The sequence below is a fragment of the Neomonachus schauinslandi genome, chromosome 6, assembly GCF_002201575.2.
Source record: "Neomonachus schauinslandi chromosome 6, ASM220157v2, whole genome shotgun sequence".
NCBI classification, from domain to species: Eukaryota; Metazoa; Chordata; class Mammalia; order Carnivora; family Phocidae; genus Neomonachus; species Neomonachus schauinslandi.
Genome location: NC_058408.1, coordinates 76,015,546 through 76,036,864, shown reverse-complemented (window position 1 = coordinate 76,036,864; position 21,319 = coordinate 76,015,546). Strand labels below are relative to the sequence as shown.

At 44.6% G+C, this 21,319-nt stretch overlaps 2 protein-coding genes and 1 long non-coding RNA gene across 3 annotated transcripts in view; 1 reads left to right on the top strand and 2 right to left on the bottom strand.

Annotated features, from left to right (window-relative positions):
- Nucleotides 1-7,580, bottom strand: part of PTEN (phosphatase and tensin homolog) — an 87,055-nt gene extending 79,475 nt beyond the window's left edge. The window contains exon 1 of the mRNA XM_044915998.1: nt 6,783-7,580. Coding sequence (XP_044771933.1) covers nt 6,783-6,861 — 79 coding nt within the window. The 5' untranslated portion in view covers nt 6,862-7,580. The remainder of the gene's footprint in view (nt 1-6,782) is intronic.
- Nucleotides 6,969-9,428, top strand: KLLN (killin, p53 regulated DNA replication inhibitor). Its single transcript, XM_021696137.2, is given in 4 exon segments — nt 6,969-7,256; nt 8,929-9,161; nt 9,163-9,280; nt 9,282-9,428. Coding segments are annotated over 4 exon segments (786 nt in total).
- A 5,857-nt stretch (nt 9,429-15,285) lies between these two features.
- LOC110586029 lies at nt 15,286-21,317 on the bottom strand. The gene is made up of 3 exons (XR_002480657.1): nt 21,227-21,317; nt 20,757-20,837; nt 15,286-15,321 (listed from the first exon to the last, which is right to left on the bottom strand). It is a non-coding gene; the product is annotated as an uncharacterized LOC110586029 (long non-coding RNA).
- Nucleotides 21,318-21,319: the final 2 nt, after the last annotated feature.

Genomic DNA, 21,319 nt, shown 5'->3' with positions numbered 1-21,319 from the left:
GGGGGGGGGGGGTCAGAGGGAGAAGCAGAAGCAGACTCTCTGCTGAGCAGGGAGCCCGATGCGGGACTCAATCCCGGGACTCCAGGATCATGACCTGAGCCGAAGGCAGTCGCTTAACCAACTGAGCCACCCAGGTGCCCCAAAACTGCATACATTTTAAAGCAGAGTTGTTTGCAACTTTGAACATGTATGCTCTATTTATAAATCACTTCAATAATACATCTGATTTAAAGAATATGTGATTCAAATCACAATGCATTTCATAACACCTTAAGCAATTAGATACTCCTTTTTAAAGGTCAAAAATATTAAACATACAAAATTGGCAGAATACAACCCCTGCAATTACTAGTAAAGAAGAAAACCTGGTATTTTAGCTTGAAAAATCTACAAAAATCAAAGGAAATAAAATTTAAAACTATTCTGAAGAGTCTTAATAATATTAAATCAACTAAGTTGATTTAATTGTCCTAGAAGATGTCAAAATGTTCAATTATACAACGGAGACTTAGACCAAAAATACAGCTAGTTTATACAACACATAACAAAATACCTAAAAATCACATCACCATATAGCCACATATATAATGAGACAGAACACCATTCATCCTACAATGAGAAACAAATAAACAAGCAAAAAAACTCACTGGAAATCAAGAGCTTCACTACTGACAGTACTGGGAGACAGCTAGGAGGCCAGCAAAGGAAAAAAAAGAATCATCCCTATGCACACAAAACAGCCCTGACCAAGTAAGTCTCAAGCTTATTCCATCCTTCTCCATACCTGGCAAGAATGAATGAAGAAAAAAAAAAATTCTTTAGTTTTCTTCCCATTTCCAAGGCCTAAAATTATATTGAGACTCTTGATCAAATCTGAAAATGGGATACAATAATACAAAGGTTTAACACCAAATTAAAATTCCTATGTTATATGAATGCATTGTCAGATTACATTAAGTGTAAATTGTAGTAAGTGTAACTTGGCACTCAAAGTTGCATATCTCTCCCAAAAATGAACTTAAAAAGATATGCTTATACACCTTTATGGATAAACAGTGACATAACTTTTGTATTATACGTTAAAAGTTTTCTTTGAGAAGATTACTCTTTGTGAATAAAATATGTGATATTGAAGTTGACCTATCTCTAACACTAAGGAAAATTTATTATAACAAATTTTTATTTTAAAACGTCTACTTAATTATACAATAATAATAGGAAGTTTTCATCTTACTTCAATATCTTAAAGCAAACACTTTTTGATTAGCATGATTAATTTTTCTTTGGTCAATAGTATGAGTGAGCAGACCTTTATATTCCATTTGTGATGAAACAATGAAATCACAAACATGTTATACTCAGAGCTCCTAAAGGAATATCTCTATTTCAAAAAATACTCATAGTTTGAACCAATTAAAATTCTAATATGTCCAAAACTGAGGAACTTCAGTTACAATCACTGCTCCTCCCATAAATGAAAATACAAATAATTTCTCATACATGGGTAATCCGAAATTACAATTTTTAAGAGCAGCAGTTACCATGTAAGTATTTACATTGTGGCAGGTAGCATGCTAAGCGAATTACTCCTATTATCTCATTTATTCTTTAAGATAAATTTTACAGATGAAACAGCTTGAGAAAGAGTAACCTACTCAAAGTCACCCAGCTGCTAAGTGGGAGGGCCAGGATTCCATCACAGGCATGTCTGGCTCCAGAACCTACACGGCCACCCTAACATCTACAATGAAACAAGGTACACACAGTGTGTAGATAAAATTAATACTCAACACTTTAATGTCATTTAAAATAAATTTAAACTTATGTGAAAATGATAAAAAAATATCCACCAAGATAACCTCATTTTTCAGAAGTATTATGATAGTTTGCTAACTTTGTACTTATTTACACATATACACAGAATATTCACACACTATGTTAGATTCACTGTCCATATCTGAAGTGATGACTATGGATGACAATTAAAGTGCATAACCACCTAAAATATAATACGTCAACAATCTTCTTGTCCACACTATGTACAGCGTAAGAGTATTCTTTTGCTGTCATGTGCAGCCACAGTATCCATCTCTCAATATTCTCAGTACAGCCAAGTGTATATCTAACACCCTGAAGATGTCCACCTGCCTCTTAATGCAAACTGCTGCAAATGAACAGAATATGCCTTAACTATACTGAACTAAAACTTCTCCTCTAAATTAATTCACACCTAAATAATGTTTATTTTTCTTATATTAATATTTTTTCCAAAAGCCTTTATTCCAGTGCAAATTACCTTAAAAGAACCAAATTGCTAATACCTTTTCTGTAACCAATAAAAAAATTCAAAAAATTAGAGGATAGGATAGAGTCACCTTTCCTGACAAATGAAAGTATTTTACATTAGTAGGTGCATATATCCAATGCTTAGACAATCATTATTGACAGACCAGAACACTTTTGACCACCTAGCAGAGAATGCATGTGGCAGTAAGTGGCCTTTATAAAACAATTAAGGATATCATTTCACTCAGCAAATCCTTACCAACTTAAGGTTATGCAGTCTAACCTCAACACAACTGACACCTCTGATAGCAAATGCACTAATTTCAAAGCTACCAGACAGAAAGCAACTGTAAAACAGAACTGAATATTTACTGAAATCATTACTGACCCCTACCTCAGAAGTTGATACAAAGGTCTTAAGTCACTATCCTCAGAACAAATTCTAACACATTTTCTTAATGAATTCAGGTCACAAAAGAATTCTCCAATACTGACTTCACTTAAAATCAAAGTTTATCTAACAAAAAAAGGCGAGGAAGAGCGAGGGCTCCTCAAAATAAAAATAAAACTTCAGAACTCATGGTCTCTACAGGAAAAAAAATATGATATCAAATAAATGTTTTATACAATCATTAATAACACAGCTTCTAGGAGCTAAGTCTTTGGACCACGACCAAGACCAAACACTTCAAGTAAGTGAAAAACTATCACGTGCATGCACACTTCTAAATTTCTCTCTACAAACTCCATTTCACATACATTGTTTTAATATAAAAACATTTGTCTTACTAAAAAAGGCTGAGGTCAAAATTTAAAAGTAAAATGTTTACTGAGAGTGAATTAATGCTGAAACTTTGTGCACTGATTTTCCCATAAGTATTCCTCCATTAAAAGTTACTGAAGTAATTACTTAAGTGGCTTAAAAAATATCAAAAAGTATTAAGTTATCACCAAACGAACAAACAGCAAATGGGGCAAATCTCAAAATGAGAACATGTGATAATAAGAATTAACATTAAGAAGTTTGTGTGTTTTATTTAAGTGGTTATTAGGAAAAAACAGATCTACTGTTCCACACAAACACTAAAATATCGATAGCTGCCTTTCTCATGTTGTTAAAATTCTAAAAGGAAGGAACACCGATGCATCTTTCTTTTTCCACAGTTTCTAAAAATAAATGTTAAACTAAGGTGATTATAAGTCACCATATTTTAGGATGTTTATTCAAGTAATATTCACTTAGTGCAGGATACGCGATGTAAATCCGCAGATGGCTGCCCTACTGGGCAAACTTTTACAATGCACAGCAATAAAATCCCTTTTTCCTTATATTAAGTCAGATAAACTGTAAATTATTCTTTCAGATGCACTTTATTCTTGAATGACCTTTATGAAAATGAAGTTTGTAAACTGTTATACAGCAATTAGGATGCCCGGTCATGTTGTTCAGAAAAGAAATGCAACTTAGCAGATATGAAACAGGGTAAAATAAAAATTTTGAACAGAATCTTTAAAAAAATAAACTCACACACACACACACACACACACACACACACACACATCTCTCACGATATGGTCATTTCAGTAATCACTAATCTTAAAAGGTAATACAATTAACTTCAAGAGTCCCTGTAACCTCTACAAGTTAAAAATACCCCCTATGGTTAACATCTGAAAAGACGCAAACTTATCAAAAAATAAAAATACAACCAAAACTTAAAGTTTCCATGAAATCTAAAGACACTAAATTTTTTATAGTCTCACGGTCATCACTACTTTCGAGACTAATAATAAGATACCAAGAAATTATTTTTAGAACTCAATTTTGCAAATAATATTGCAAAATTTGCAAATAATCGTCCTCAATTTTCCTCTGAGAAATCACTACATTCTTAATCTTTCTTATCAGACAGAAATACTCCAATTACTACTTTCATAAAGGAATTTAACTTCTCACAGGCTAGCTGCTGAAACAGATACTACAACCTGCCAGAGACAAAATCTTCAATGGCCATTTTAATTTTCCCCCCACAATAAACACAGAACACTAAAGTGAAACCAAGTAAACCAAAGTGCTTTGGTGTATCAAAATTATTGGAAGTGCAACTATCAAAAAAGAGCCCTTCACTGACTTTTTCCTAAGTGATTTTTTTATATCAATATTTGGCTCAATAAAACCACAACTCTAGAAATTAAGTGTTACTAGTCATTTGATGCAATATTTGATGCTGCTTTCTATGTATACCATAACTAAAAGCACAGTGTTAGAGAAAGTTTTAAGTCACATAAATTTCACGTACAGAGGCACACCTCTGAAATCAAAGGAGAACTGGCAATCATCTCACTACTCACGTGAAAGAACCTGGTAGAATAATTTTAAACTTAAAACCCTACTAAATTTTAAAGGAAATGGGTAAAGTAAAAATAGTATAAACATACTCTGAATAATAAAAGCAATCTACCAAACAGCATTCTAGACATTTTTTTGCATGGGGACTTTTCTTAAAAAGTTAAACATTTAATCAATTTGCTCCTATACATGTCAGTTCACACCAACAGCAGATTGCTCTTGAAATAAATTACAAATCAGTTTTTCCATAATTAATTACCTTCTAGGCAAGCAGGTCAAGTTCAGCCTGACTAGTTTTGCAATTAATGCAGAGTCCAGAACTTCTAAATATTCTTTTAAAATATTAATCCTTAACAGAAAACTTACGTTTTGTGTGTTATAAAGCTCCTTCTTCAGTAACTTTTACCTTCATCTCAAAACAAACAGTTGGGCAAAATTAGTTGTGCACATTTACGTGCAGCTATATAATCCAAAGGAATAAAACCTCTTCAGATATAAAACATTTTCTTCAAAAAACAAATCTTCCCCACAGTTTTTAGCAGGACATATGGACACTTTAGCGCCACTCAACCTTTAGGCAAAATGTTCACTGACATTTGCTAAGACATAATTTTTATTAATACTCTATTATGCAATTACATAATTTTAAATATTGTCCAGCGTTATAATTCACATCACCAAAATTTTGGTCTTAATAGCAGCCTTAATAAGATGCTTCAGGCACCTCAGACCAACAACTTAATTCTGTTTTTTCATGCCTTACACATTGGCCTACCAGGAACTCTGATCATCTGTGATACTTCCCATTCTGCAAACCAGGAGGGCTCTATCCCCATCCTTGCTCAAAACCAGTTCATTATACCTGAAACTGCAAAGATCAATGCCTTTCGATAACCACTATCTTTTGAGGTACAAAGGCCTAACTTTTAGACAACCAAAACGACACGCTTGTTACAATTCTTGGGTTTCTGTTTATTCAACCACCTGAGTCAGTAAATTTAAGACACTGGGTGAAAAACAGCTAACATACCTACACAATCTGAGGCTGGAGGTAATCCCCTCTTGCAGGCCGTTCTGTTTATGAGCTGGTATATTACACTTGCCATTATACACAAGTCAAGAGTACAATTAATGGACCCCCAAAGGTGTCAGAGGACCTGCAACTTGAATTAGGTGAGCAGCAATTCCGGCATCACAGTAACACTTAAATTTCAAGGAAGAACTGAAGCTTAATCTCTGCAATCACAATTTGCGGCACACAATACCCTTAGAACCCACACAACATTATCATCTGGGATCAAAACACACTCAATTTCCATTCTATTACATGTGACCAGACCACTGAATATAAAATACTACTGTGCTGCAAATTTCATGCCCTATCCTGTATCACCCCATCAGGACGGAAAAAAAAAAAGGCGAATTTAACAAAGATCTAGTAAGAGTGCCTTAGGAGGTATATCACCTATGACACTATTGATTTCAAACTACAAAACTTCTAAAGGCAGTCCAAAGTTGTAATTAAACTTAGCTTAAATATAAAAACCTCCTTTTGCCCTCCAATGAACACCATATATGCTGAAAATGATTCTGCTTCCAAAGTTATGCAAATCAGTTCACAAGTCACATTAAAAAAAAAAAAGTCTATCAATGCAACCCAGGAAACTAAAAACAATCACTGCAAGATTCTGATGCAATATGCATACGTGCAACACTAATTTTCATTTTAATCTAATCTATACCCTTGATCTAGGGCCTAAAGCCAAGATTTAATCGAAATATGCTCAACCTCAAAGCGTCTACTCTTCTGTTCATATAGCAGACCGGATTACCGAGCTCACTAATCCACCACCCGTGTACTGTATTCTGTATTAACGGACAATAGCCCTTCGGAAGAGACCCCGTCGGCAGACGAGAGAAACCAATCCGTGCCTTGACACTTGCAAGCAGGCAAGAGTTCCATGTAGCCGAACACACCCTAGGCTGGATGCATTCAAGAGACACACCAGACAGACACGATCTAGAAATGCGAGCAGGCTAGCTGCTATAGTCACCCAAACTACGGCAATCTCTCGCCTCCGTGTGCTCCCACGTTCTAAGAGAGAGTGACAGAAAGGCAAAGAGGGGCAGCGGCAGAAATGGATACAGGTCAAGTCTAAGTCGAATCCATCCTCTTGATATCTCCTTTTGTTTCTGCTAACGATCTCTTTGATGATGGCTGTCATGTCTGGGAGCCTGTGGCTGAAGAAAAAGGAGGAGAGAGATGGCAGAAGCGGCTGGTGGCGGGGCTTCTTCTGCAGGATGGAAATGGCTCTGGACTTGGCGGTAGCGGATGCCCCTCGCTCTGCCGCCGCCTGGCTCTGGACCGCAGCCGGGTAATGGCTGCTGCGGCGGCTGCTGGATGGTTGCAGCGACTGGGCCTGCTTCTCCTCAGCAGCCAGAGGCCTGGCCGCGGCGGCCGCGGGACGGGAAGGAGACGGAGAATCCTCGGCACGGCCGCTGCCTCCGCCGGCGGCCTCCGCAGCCCGGGCCGGGGGGGGTGCGGCGGCGGCGGAGGGGAGGTTTACAGCCGGCCCGGGTCCCTGGACGTGCCGCCGCCGCCGCCGCCGTGTTGGAGGCAGTAGGAGGGGAGAGACCAACTCTCCGGCGGCCCCAGCCCTGGAAATGGTGACAGGCGACTCCGGCCCCCTCCCCGGAGCTGCAGCCGCCGCGGCCGCCGCCGCCGCTTCTCCCCCCCGCTCCAGGAGCGGGAGGTACCGCCGCCGCCGCCGCCGCGCCTCAGCCGGCTCCCGCCCGGGCCCGCGGCTTCCACCGTCCCTTGCACGAGAAGCCGAGCGAGAGGCTGCACGGTTAGAAGAGAGGTCGAGGACGAGGCGAGAGACGACGCCGCCGCTGCCGCCGCCGCCGGCCGGCCGGCTCCCCGAGGGCGCTGCCCCCGCGGCTGCTCACGGGCGCTGAGAGGGGCTCTGGGCCGCGGCCGCCGCCGTCTCTCATCTCCCTCGCCTGAGCTCGGCCTCGCCTCACAGCGGCTCAACTCTCAAACTTCCATCATGGCTGCAGCTTCCGAGAGGAGAGAGCCGAGCGCAGCCGCGGCTCGGCGCCCCGGCACGTATCCTGCCGCAGTGCACAAAGAGTCCCGCCACATCACCGCCCGCCGGCCCGCCCGCCCCCTCCGCCGCCGCCGCCGCCGCGCCGGGAGCCCGGCGCCTGGGAGCCGGAGGGGAGGCGGGAGGCGGGCGAGACCCCGCCGGGGGAGGGAGGGACGCGGCGGGGCAGGGGCGGCAGCGCCAGGGGCGAGCGCCGAGCCCCTGGCCCGCGGGCGCCACTGAGCATGCCCAGTGCGAGCTCCCGGGGCTCGCTCGGGCTTGTGCGAGGCGCCCGCCAGGAGCTGCACTTGCCGCGGCCGCTTCTGCAGCAGCGCGGGGCGGGGGGGTGGTGCGGGAGTTGAAGGGGGGAGAACGAGCCAAGCCTCGGCCTGTGCCCAGAAACCCGGTCGGGGACAGGGAGAGCCGAAGGGGAGAGCTGAGGGGTGCACTGAGCGGTGTCGCTGACTCGAGTCTGAGGTTACCTGTGCACAGGTGGGGAGGACCAGGTGACTCGCGCTGATCGGGGGACAGGGAAACGCGGGGACCGTCCCCGCCGCGAGGGCGCCCCTCCCCCCCGCCTCCGCCCCCAGATTTCCCCGGCCCGGCCCGCAGCCTCGTCCTCCTTTTGCACCGCTGTGGCATCACTGTCGTTCGCAGGGACTCGCCTGCAGCCGCCTTTGCCGAGAAAGCCCACCTCTCTGTCCACCCCCCGCCCGTATCCTCAAGGTGTCAGTCTTAGCACAAAGAACAACCCCCTATTGTGTCTCCGTGTGTATCACCTCATCCGGCTCCCTCTCACCGCCCCACCTCCCGCTTCCCCAGCAGCTCGGCTCCTTCGCCCTAAAAATGAGAGCTTGCAGCCGAGCGCGCTGCGTGTGAGCACATAGCCCCTGGACGTCTAAGGTCCCCAAGGACCACTGCCCGCGTTGCACCGAAAGTGGACCCCGGAGGACGGGACGCACCCCGCAGCCCCCTGCATTTCCCCCTGGAGAGCTAAGCATCCCTCCCCTCGGGGCTCCAGCTCGGTTCACCGCGTCGGACTCCGGGCTCGGGGCTCAGAGGCTGCCTGGCCCCGCCCCTTTTCGGGCCGCTGTGAAAACCCGGCCGGGTGGATCGCCGCGGGCCGGCTTCCGCGCTCCCCGAGCCGGGTTGCGCACGCCGGCGGCCGGCGCTGCCCGTGCCCGACTGTGAAATATGGGACGGTAGGAAGCGGCAGCCCCTGCGAGTGGGCGGGGCCGGGGAGACCGAGGAGGGTTCAAAAGGCGGTGGAGGGATACGCGGGCCACAGTCGGAACTACTTTCAGGAGGAGGTCACGTGTGTTCCTAGTTGGGGAACTTTCCAAATTCCCACTCCCCTATGATGCCTCGGGAGGCAAGTGCCTTGCGTCCTTCGCCCGGGGTGCCGCTGCCGTCTGTCGGCAGCGGGACCCCGAGCCTCCGGGTCGCGGCGGAAAAACAGGCTCCTACGAGCCTCCGGCCCGAGCGCTGTCGGTGCTGGCGCCTGGGGAGCTGGTTACACAAGCACCCACCTTCAAGCACGTGCCCCCGCCTCCCCGCATTGCTGGCCGCGGCCGCGGCTTCTCGCGGACCTCGGAGGGAGAGCTCCCAAGCGGCTCCTACCCATTCGCGTGCTACCTACCGAGCCAGCGAAACTGCCAAGACTTGAGACTTGGAGCTCCGGCTCGGCCAACAGTGCGCGTTCCTAACCGTGGGAGAAGGAAAAGGGCCCCAGGGGTCTGGCATCTCCCTCGCTAGTGCCCTGCCCCTTGGGGCGAACCTTTCTGGTTCTGTGCACCCGGGGCAAAGGGTATCTCCTGCAGCAGCAGCCCGCCGCTTGAATCCACCAGTGTTGCAACAAACTTCCAGTCACTACCCCTGAGCCGGTGAGCGCGCCCCACCTACTGTAGACTCAGCCAAGCGACTTATCTGGTCGGAGAACCTAGTCAATGGCCATCAGCCCAGAGCAAACCTGTCAAGTCGGCTAACAGCCCCGATATGTTGACCTATCCCTGTGAGAGAGCTGGTTCAGAAATTCTGAGAACTGTAGCGCATTTACCCTGACACTGATCAGCTGCAAAGCGAGTTGTACACTTTCTGCTTGAAGAGAATGAACACCAATCAACACGAATCTAGGAATTTCTTCCTTTTCTTTTCCCCTGGAAAGTAGAACTCAAGGAGACAATTGGAGTCCAAAGAATCTGAGTTGAGACCTGGACTGAGGCACTGGCTCATTTTCTCTCTTTTTTTTAGATCTGGGAGAATGGGATCAATTTGCATGTGTATTGCAGTAATCGTGAGTAGGTGCCTAGGAAGGTCTAAAAGGATTTATTCGGTGTCTGAAAAAGAAGACTGTGTATGAGCCCATCATGGTTGGAGGCAGCCCCTTGAAGACTAGAAACCCCAAGAGCGCTTGCTTAGAAGCCACAGGCCATTACCTAATTCCACCACTACTAATTAAACCAGGGATATTTACAGTGTTCTTAGAGATCTCCCAGGCTCCATTTGTATACACTATCCTTTTTAAGACAGGCCTGCGGCAGTTGGCAACCCGCTGAATCTTCGGTGTTGATATTCATTGGAGGCTGTTTTTGTGCATGGTCCTGGTCAGCCTGTGGGAGGTAGAGGCCACAAGTGGAAAATGAAATGGGGAGGTGGGGGGGGACAATCTGGAAAGAGTAGGAGAAAGGCCTCCATTTGGTTTCCAAAAACGAAAATCCTACCCACACACCCTAGGGTAAGCCAGAGATTTCTTTATTTTATAAGTAACCAATGATAAGGAGTCCCCGATTTGTAGGTATTCCACTGGACTTCATGGTAAGAAACTGAGCTGTGTTCCATTGAGTAGCAAATACTGCCTGGTGGGGTTTCTCAGGTTGCTGATCTTGTCTCCAGAGTCCCTGCTATTAGCACTGCCCTACTCTGCCCCCCCCCCCCCCCCGCCACTGCCGCGCCCCCCCACCCCCTCCAGCCTACCCTATTCTGAAATCCACTTCCTGGGAAGGAAATGGGTTCATGAGGAGACAGGATGCTTCTCCACTCCCATGGCACAGAGTTCTTGTGGAGCAGAGAGGGCACACACCACCGACACTAAAGGGCTGGAACAGGAGATTGGCCCACAGCACTTCCATTGGCAGAGGGAAGAAAATGGGACATGAGTTTTGCTGCTTCTCTGAACATGAACTCCCTCTGCTTCTCTCTAGCAGTGAACGAAAGGATCACGGATGTTGACAGACGTTTGGCCAACCAGACAGTACTATCAGGTAGTTATTAGGAATTACTGAATAAAAACCTCCTCCCCTCCCCAGTGTTAAATAGGTTCCTGAAGGAAATTTCAGTTTTCCATTTTTGTTTTCCCTCACTTCTTCCTTGTACCCAAGGGATCTCCTTACCCAAGTGGTAGGGCTGAAACCTCTAAATAGCTGACTCTATTGAATGTACAGGAAGTTTAAAATTTGTATATTGTTTTCAAGTTCAACTGGCCGTACATATATTACAAGATACTGGCTTCCAGGCACTCCAATTCTTTACCTGTCTGGATTCAGACTGCCCTACGGAGAAACAGAAGCTTGTAACAAAGACAGAATTATATAAAGCTTCAGGGAGACTAATGCAGAATAATGCAGAATTCTATGCAGAATAATTAGTAAACATGATAAACCAGCTTTAATTACAGTTCCTAACAGCTGATTCCAAAACTGTATTGTCACTACACCCAAAGAATGTCCAAAGAAAATAGCTTTCTTATTTTCTTTGATAAATGAAATGACCAGCAACTTGATGTGGGTGATATAAATAGTTGATGTGCTCTTTATAGGTTCTTCTGCTAAAATGTCTTTTCTTGAACACTGATCACTGTAATGCCTTTCTCATCTCCCACACACTGACCTTTCAAATAGAGATCTAAATCAATGGCTTTAATTTTTAAGCAATCTTTTCTATTTTTATCTGTTTAACCACTGTTTTCTAAATAATACAGAATAGAAAAATGTAATAATTATAGGTTTGAATTTAAACCACAGTATTCTTCCAAGGGTCCAAGGCTTTCCCCCTTATTTCACTTATCCTAATTACAAATATTGCTATTTTATTAAAAAAATTTTATTATTGTTATGTTAGTCACCATACATTACATCATTAGTTTTTGATGTAGTGTTCCATGATTCATTGTTTGCGTATAACACCCAGTGCTCCATGCAGAATGTGCCCTCTTTAATACCCATCACCAGGCTAACCCATCCTCCCACCCCCCTCCCCTCTAGAACCTTCAGTTTGTTTTTCAGAGTCCATCATCTCTCATGGTTGATCTCCCCCTCCGATTTCCCCCCTTCATTCTTCCCCACGTGCTATCTTCTTTTTTTAATTTTTTTTAACATATAATGTATTATTCATTTCAGAGGTACAGATCTGTGATTCAACAGTGTTGCACAATTCACAGCGCTCACCATACATAGCACATACCCTCCCCAATGTCTATCACCCATCCACCCCATCCCGCCCACCCCAACCCCACTCCAGCAACCCTCAGTTTATTTCCTGAGATTAAGAATTCTTCATATCAGTGAGGTCATATGATACATGTCTTTCTCTGATTGACTTATTTCGCTCAGCATAACACCCTCCAGTTCCATCCATGTCGTTGCAAATGGCGAGATTTCATTCCTTTTATGGCTGCATAATATTCCATTGTATCTTCTTTATCCATTCATCTGTCGATGGACATCTTGGCTCTTTCCAGTTTGGCTGTTGTGGACATTGCTGCTATAAACATTGGGGTGCACATACCCCTTCGGATCCCTACATTTGTATCTTTGGGGTAAATACTCAGTAGTAATATTGCTATTCTTTTAAATAAAGATGTTTTGCCCAAGACATGTCTCCAGAAGGTACTTCTCCAGAAGGCACTGCAAGTAACCCTAAAAAAGAACTTTCCCTTCTTGTCTCTAAGCTCTCCTGGAGCTATCGCACACAGCACTTGGGTCTCCTTTCACGTCCCAGCAGAGAGGTGTGCTATATGAAATTATCACTCTCAGAGAAATGAGGATGGGGCCAGGTATTCCTGGGAGAACCACAGAGCAGAATAGGCATGTGCTGGGTCCAAGTTGCATTCAGAAATTGTGACTTGGACCAGAGAGTGATGGGAAAGAGAAGACCTAACATGACAAATCAGCATTGACTGTTTTACTCTCCAACCTAACACTGGCTATTGGTTATTCTACTCTGGTCCTTTTGGTATTAACTCTAACTATAGTCCTTTGGAACACATATTCTGCTTTTAGCTCTTCCAAGAATAGAAAAAGATAATAATTTGTATCTACCAGCAGGTGTTGGGGCATTTGCCAGGTGTTTCCCAGAGTGGCCCTCTTTTTTCAAGGTGTAGGAGGGACATGGAGAAGGAGTCAAGGTTGCCCTGTGCCTCACTCCTACAAATCTTTCCCTCCAGAACATCCTTCTGGCTTCCAAGGCATCACTGTTTCTGAAAACGAAGAGCACCTTTTTGAAAGAAAAAAGGGAATGAGACAAACTCTGTTTAGAGTATCTTTTTTGTCTTTCTTTTTCATGGTGTGGCATCTTTAATCTCCATTCATTCATTTAATTGTCCAATCAACATATATCTGGGCATATATCACATGCTCATTCTGTGCAAAGCTCTGTGGACAGAGCCGTGACTGTGGCATATAGGGTCCAGCCTTTACGGAACTGAGTCTCCTTGAAACCTGGCTTCTTTATCTGACACTGTTACAACCTCTTCACAGCCCCTGGAGTGAAGTTAAAGCAGTCAAAAGAACCCTGACATTTGGTAATGGCTTCAACGACCTATTGCTATCTAACAAACCATCATAAGCTCTGTGCCTGAAAAGGACCACCACCCCTTCTTTGCTCACGATTCTGCAATTTGGGAAGGGCACAGCTGGGTGGTTCTTCTGCCTTCCCATGACGCAGCTGGGGTCAGACATGTGGTCACCTCTAGCTGTGAGTTTGGCTGGGGCTGGAACAGCCAAGATGGCAGGCAGCATGATTGCTCATCATTTGGTGGGCCAGCCCGGGCTTTTTTATACATATTCTTTACAGCCTGGATCCCAAGAAAGAAAAAGCGGAAGCTACAAGGTCAGTGAAAGCCAGGGCTTGGAAGTTCCAGAACATCACTTTCCCTGTACTCTCCTGGCCAAAGGCAGTCACAGGGCCAGCCCAGACCCAAGGGGACAGGAAAGAGACCACACTCCCTAATGGAAGGAGTGTCTGGAATGAGAGGAGCTGTCGGCAGTCATAGGGGGAAACACTCTGTCATAAGCCACCCTTTGGCCACAATAATTCACACCCACACGCCCACACACACAGGCTTGTGGAGTACACTCCCTCCCCCCACACTGTCGTTCTGTGTAGCACTGGCTCTAAGGACCAGGATCTAATGGTAGACACTAGGCCCAGGGGTGGTGGAGGCATTTTAGATGCTGCTCCTCTTCCTCTAGAGACCTGTGAGCTGAAAAGACGAGTTACAGACACAACGTACGATGCTGAGACAGGGATAAGTTAACTACAACAGACACTCGTGTTCAAAGCGGGGGAGCGAGAAGGCACAGAGCAGCCACCAGCCCTAGCAGTTCTGAAAGCCAGCTGAGCACTGTCACCCTCACTCTGGGAACCCAGACCGCCCCGCCATTAGGGGCTTGTTCTTCTCCCCAGGAGCTGCTTCCCAAACCACTGTTCCTGGCTCCCTGCTCCGGGGTGCAGACTATGACCTTTGAGGCTTCCTTGTCTATAAGCCACTGCCTGCCCTTTATGGTCCAACAGCTCTCTCAGCCTGGGTCCTGTCCACAGAAAGTTGGGGGCCCGATGGTTTGTTTTGTTTTGTTTTGTTTTTTATATTTTGAACTGTCTCTTTCCTCTTTAGTTCAGGCTAGCGGTGGTTTCATCAATAGAGCTGTCTTCAACATTTTGAGGGTTTCCTATGAGTCTTAACAGAGTTTACTTCTTGCCCTCGACGACTCTGCCCACAAAGCAACATCTATAATTCTTCCAAGAACAAACTTCTGTCTACTTTGGGCCTTGTCGAAGTAGCTGCTGTTGGACTCCCCTGAAGATTCTTCTTAGAAGCCCTTTTGGCTAGATGAGAGGGTCTATGAAACATCTTAATGTGTAGAGGCTTCAACATAGTCTGGATTGGATTTTTACCTCGAGGCCACATTCGAAAGGCAGGCCCCTAAGGCCATTTCTTCCTTTGAGACTGTTGCTGACAACACAGAATCTCCAAGGCCCTATTTCCTCTACATTCTGCTTGAAAACGGAATAGTTCCTTTTTTAACACATCTCTCTCTCTCTCTCTAGTAACACCATCACACATCACTAAAAGAAGCCAACTGATACTCTGAACGTGCAGCTTGAAACTCCCCTTTGCCAGATCTACAAGTTCATTAGGTACATTTTCTGTCTTCTGTGTTTTACTGCTCACAAGGGATGCCAAACACTTTGCTACTACACAGCACCACTTCTCCAGCCTGCAATACGACTTCCTCACGACCCTCAGAGCCTCCACTGAGAGTCTCCTTCCCAGACCAAGGAGGTACAGCAACTAAATGCAAACGCAGGATCCTGGATTGGATTCTGAAACAGGAAAAGAACATTACCAGAAAAACTGGCAAAGTTCCTACAAGGTCTGTGGTTTATGTCAATTTCCTGGTTTTGATCATTATTCTCTGGCTATGCAATTTATCACTATTTGGGCAGCTGGGTGAAGAACATGCATGAACTCTGTGCGAGTTTTGCAACTTTTGTGTAAGTCTAAAATTGTTTCAAAATAGAAATTAAAAAAAAATAGTGAATTAAAAAAAGAGTTTCTTCTTCACCTCTCCAACCTCTACCCCATGCCTGCTCCCAAAGCCGATGCCACGTGTCTTAGATTTTTGTTAAGCCAACATCCAACTCCCAGACATTGATTTCCATTATTTACTATGCATAACACACTACCCAAAAGTGTGGCAGCTTGAAACAGCATGGACCATTTTCTTGCTCACCATTCTGCACTATGGACAGAACACAATGGTGACAGCTTGTCTTTCCTTCGTGTACTGTTGGCTGGGGCAGCTTGACTGGGGCTAGGGGACCCGAGATGACTTCGAGCACAGGGCTAGTGGTTCAGCTGGAATGGCTGAAATAGCGAGGGGCTGGGCCTGTCTCCCTCTGGAAGGTCTCATCCTCCAGAGACACGCTGCCTCCATGAGGCCTTCCTCTTCAGCACAGCTGTCAGTGTTCTTTACATGGTGATTATCGTCCAAGAAAGCAAAAACTAAAGTTGCCAAGTCTAGGCCCAGAACTGGAATAGCATCATTTTTGCCTTGTTCTCTTGACCAAAGCAAGTAACGGAGGCTGTCAAGATTCCCGGGAGGGGAAGAGACTCTACCTCTTAGTAGTAAGCACGGAAAAAAATGGAGGAATCGCTGGTGGTCCTCTCCCACCATGACCCCAGCCCACTCCTTTAGAAATGTCTCCTCAAAACAATCTTCCATGGTCAGTTCTTCCTGGAAGCTCTATCATTTTTTTAATAATTTTTTTATTATGTTATGTTAGTCACCATACAGTACATCATTAGTCTTTAATGTAGTGTTCCATGATTCATTGTTTGCGTATAACACCCAGTGCTCCATACAATACGTGCCCTCCTTAATACCCATCACCGGGCTACTCCATCCCCCCACCCCTCTCCCCTCTAGAATGCTCAGTTTGATTCCTGGAGCCCGTAGTCTCTCGTGGTTCGTCTCCCCCTGATTTCCCCCCATTCATTTAAGAATCATTGCTATCAGGGCACCTGGGTGGCTCAGTCTGTTAAGCATCTGACTCTTGATTTTGGCTCAGGCTGTGATCTCAGGGTCCTGAGACCCAGCCCTGAGTATGGGCTCCATGCTCATTGGGGAGTATGCTTGGGATTCTGTCTCTTTCCCCACTTGTGCTTTCTCTCTCAAATAAATAAATCTTAAAAAAAAAAAAAAAGAATCATTGCTATCAGTTGACAATTTGATTAGCAACTATTTTCTTTTTGTTATCTATCTTGTTCCCTAATCCTATAATTTCTTCACTGGCTCTCTCATCCATGTTACATGCATATTTCTACTCCAGGATTAATGCATGCCACAAAATTATCCATGAAAATTCAGTGAAATAAAACAGAAGGGATAATACATATATCTGTGTTTGCATAAACCCATGGAAAATATCCAAGAGAATAAACAAGAGAGAAGATAACACTGCTTATCTCTGACTACATGATGGGGAGGTAGGGCTTCAGAGGGAGGAGAATTTCTCTTTCCATATCTTTCTGTATGTGTTGAAGGTTCTTTACCATGATCCTTTAGTGTTTTCATAAGGTAAAAAAGTGACCTTGCCCAATAGAATTAAGTCTAAAAATCAACAAATGCCCATTATCAGAAGAATATCAAATAAACCAGGGAGAGAGCTCAACCCTGATTTCATTTTCAAATAAATGAGCATGCTAAGGGAGTTCTAGCATTTAAGACTGAATGCCTGTTTGGGGTCCGCTGCCACAGAAATACTTGAGAATATGTCATAAATGGCGTCTAGTGTAGCTGATGTGTGCACCTTACCCTGAGTACCCTCTCTCCCTAGATCAACTGCCTCCCCTAAATCTACTCTCTTTGTGCTATTGAATAACTTTTGCTGCTCAAAGAAAACATAAGAAACACTCATCTGGTATCATAGTACAACCACGATTCAAGGCAGGGGCAGACTACTTTGGGATCCGGGAGTATAAGAGCTAGGAGAAACCTCAAAAGTCCCTTAGTTCACCAATCCCATTTTACACATGAACTGAAGCCCCAAGGGTTTATATGCCCAGATTACTTAGCTATTCAGTGAGGGACCCTGCATTGCAGCCTGGGAAAATTCCTGTTAGTCCATTGGTGAATAAAGATGGGAAGAAAACCTCATTTTGATAAAAACCCAAACAAGTTAATTAGAGAGAAATTTGGTTACAGATAGCTTTTAAGTTTTCAAGCCTTGAACAGGAGTGAATGAAGGGAACAAGAAGACTGCCTGAGGTCCCTAAATAGAGTCTAGAATAGGGCAAGACAGGGATAAGTAAACAATACAATTACTGATGCTCACTCTCTTGCCCTGAAGTGGGGCAATTCATTAGACCAGGAGATTAGGGTTCTAAAGATCAAACGTGAAAACACGAATTGCTATGTGTTGCTAATTTGCCTCTCCTCCTCAGTGCTAGGATCATTGGGAGAGTATTTCCCAAGGACGTTCAAGAGGCAGCCCTTATATGTGGCCTGACAAAAAAAAAAAAGAAAAGGAAGGGAAGGCCGAACGCCGTCGGGAATAGAGGGAACACTGCCACCTGCTGATGAGCCAGAGACGGTGTAAATGGTGCACGGCATAGTCAACGGGGCATGTCCAGCAGGACGCAACACCACCCAACGGGTCTCTTTGAAGTCTGAACAGGTCATTGCAGAGAGACAGTTGAACTTTGGATTTCACCAGGCCAGTTTGCCCCAGAGAAGGGTTAGTTTGCTTCTGGTATGAGAGTAGGAGAGGCTGCATCCCTGCTTGCCTCTCTTCCACGAATATTGTCGCCTATTAGTTCTGAACTTTCCCCTAAAACCTAAACCTCAAAATAATAAAATATACTTGGCTGAGACTAGATAAAAGGGATTGGAGAGGAAAGAGCAATACAGAGAAGTTTATTCGAGTGACACGTTCACGTGGTTAAGAATTCCCAGTGGCTCACTAATACACTTCCCCAGATAAAGGTCTTTTTTTTCCCTCTACTCTTCCCATTTCTTCCTCTTCTATTCTTTTCTCTTAAACATTTTATTTTATTTTTGAAAGATTTTATTTATTTTAGAGAGAGAGACAGACAGAGAGAGAGCAAGCTGGGGGAGGGGCAAGAGGGAGAGGGAGAATCTCAAGCAGACTCTGCACTGAGCGCAGAGCTGACGTTCGGCTCTATCTCATCACCCTGAGATCATGACCTGAGCCGAAACCAAAAGTCAGACGTTTAACCCATTGAGCCACCCAGGCACCCGAAGATTTTATTTTTTTAAGCAATCTCTACACCCAGTATGGTGCTCACACCCACAACCCTGAGGTCAAGAGTCGCATGCTCCACTGACTGAGCCAGCCAGGCGCCCCTTCCTCTTCTATTCTTATACAAATACACGTACACTGAAAGGACAATTGAAAGAGAGGACTGGGAAAGGTGCTGATCCTTTGTGTACAGCCTCGGTTTTTCCATGCTGCCATGGACTGAATGTGTGTGCCCCTCCCCGCCCCGAAATCTTAGGTTGAAACTCACCCCCAGGTAATGGTATTAGGAGGTGGGCCTTTGGGAGGTGATTGGGTCGTGAGCGTGGAGCCTTTACGAATGGGACTAGTGCTCTTAGGAAAGAGGCCTGTCAGAGCTCCCGCCCCCTTCCACCACGCCAGGTGAGGTCACCTGTGGAAGACAGCCATCTCTGAATCAGGAAGCTCGCCCTCACCAGACACCAAACCCAATCCCGCAGGCAGGCTGATCTGGGACTTTCAGCTTCCCAAACTGTGGCAAGTAGATTTCCATTGCCTCGAAGCCACCCAGGCTACCGTGTTAAGTGGTAGCAGCCCAAACGGACTAACACACCCTCTTCCTTCCATCCTTCTACTCTCCTTTCCCTGCCCTCTTTCTTGCCATTGTCTTTCGTCCTATGCCCATTTTCCTCCTATTCACCTCTACATTTCAAGATTCTCCTTATTGGGGTGCCTGGGTATGGAGACTGCTTAAGATTCTCTCTCTCCCTCTGCCCCCACCCACCCCAACCACACACACTCTCTCTCTCTCAAAAAAAAAAAAAAAAAAAAAATTCTCCATATTAAGATACTGATGCGGCTAGGAGACAGTAGGAAGGGGACATTCGCATCACTGCCCAGTTACATGGCTCCAAGGCCCGTACCTCCCATTGTATATTATGCTATTGCTCTGTGCCTTTTGATTTTTCAACCACGTGAATATGGTATCCTTAATTTACATTTAATTTTTTTTTTTAAGATTTTTTTATTTATTTGACAGAGAGAGATACAGCGAGAGAGGGAACACAAGCAGGGGGAGTGGGAGAGGGAGAAGCAGGCTTCCCGCGGAGCAGGGAGCCCGATGCGGGGCTCGATCCCAGGACCCTGGGATCATGACCTGAGCCGAAGGCAGACGCTTAACGACTGAGCCACCCAGGCGCCCCTACATTTAATTTTTTAAACCTAACCTAGTGGGGCCCAGTGGAGGGGGGGGGGCACTGTTTAATTTCCATGGTTCCACTTAATGACAAAATAAAGCACTTCTAGATCCTACCCATCATAGCCTTCTTGTTAACGACGCCTTAGGATTAGTAAGTTCAAAAGGTACTCTCATTGTGATTTAGGTTTTTCTATCTTATAGCAACCTCAGAAAGAATACCATAGAAAAACCTAATGTTGTCAGATCTAGCTGAGGGAAAATTTATCTTTTCTAAATACAATAGGTAAACAGTTTTCTTTGGTGGATTTTTGCTAATTCGTTGTACTTAAGTATGTTGCATTTCTTAAAAGATATACAGGTTTGGGTGCCTGGGCGGCTCAATGGGTTGAGCGGCTGCCTTTGGCTCAGGTCATGGTCTCGGGGTTCTGGGATCCAGCCCCACATCTGGCTCCCTGCTCAGCGGGGAGTCTGTTTCTCCCTCTCCCTATGCCCCTCTCCCCTGTTTGTGCTCTCTCTCTCTCTCTCTCTGTCATATAAATAAAATCTTTAAAAATATATATGTGGGTACAGGTTTTACATTTCAGGAAACCCAAGAGGAAAAGGAGATCTGTAAACAAAAGGTCGTGATACTTAACAACTAATTTGGGAATATTTCAAATTCTTAACATAAATTTTATGAAGCTGGGGAACTTGGGAGGAGACAGGAAGTTAGTAGATAGAAACAGTCTATTTTTCTAAGGAGAAAACAAACAAACAAACCCTTATTTTCTTAGCTCTAAAACTTAAGTTTTATCTGAAATTTCTTTCCTGGACATAGTACCTTTGTCTTGGCTGCCTCCCAGGGTGCGGTCCCAGGCCATTGGCTGCTAGAGCTCATAGGGCCACCCTCTTCCTAGGTCACCTGTTGGAGCAAGTGGAAGGGAGGCCTTAATGAAGATCTATCTCATTATTAATGTGTCCTTACAGACTTGCTAACTGTAATATATTTTATTGCTCTATTATTCAGTCTTTATATTTTTTAAATAACTTGTAACTGTAAAATAGGATTGTCTGCATTTCAAGTCCTGTTTATTTTACAATGTTGAGGCATTTGTCCTATTAACTGGGCAAGCTTTCCTTATGATTTGAATTTGGCACATTAAATCTTCGGTTTTTAAAGTAGAATTCTCCTGCCTGAGGAGGACCGTTACTCTATTTTTGAAATGTATTGTCCCTTTTAACTATATCCAGAAATTTGGAAAACAGAAAGTTTTGCCCAAAGAATAAGCTATATGTTAGTAGCTCACTTACCTTGGCAGCTTACTTGACTTGGGTTTGCTTGGAGACGCTAGGTCAAGCAATCCTGACCTCTAGTTCTTCCAAACTGCACAAAATATTTTTAAT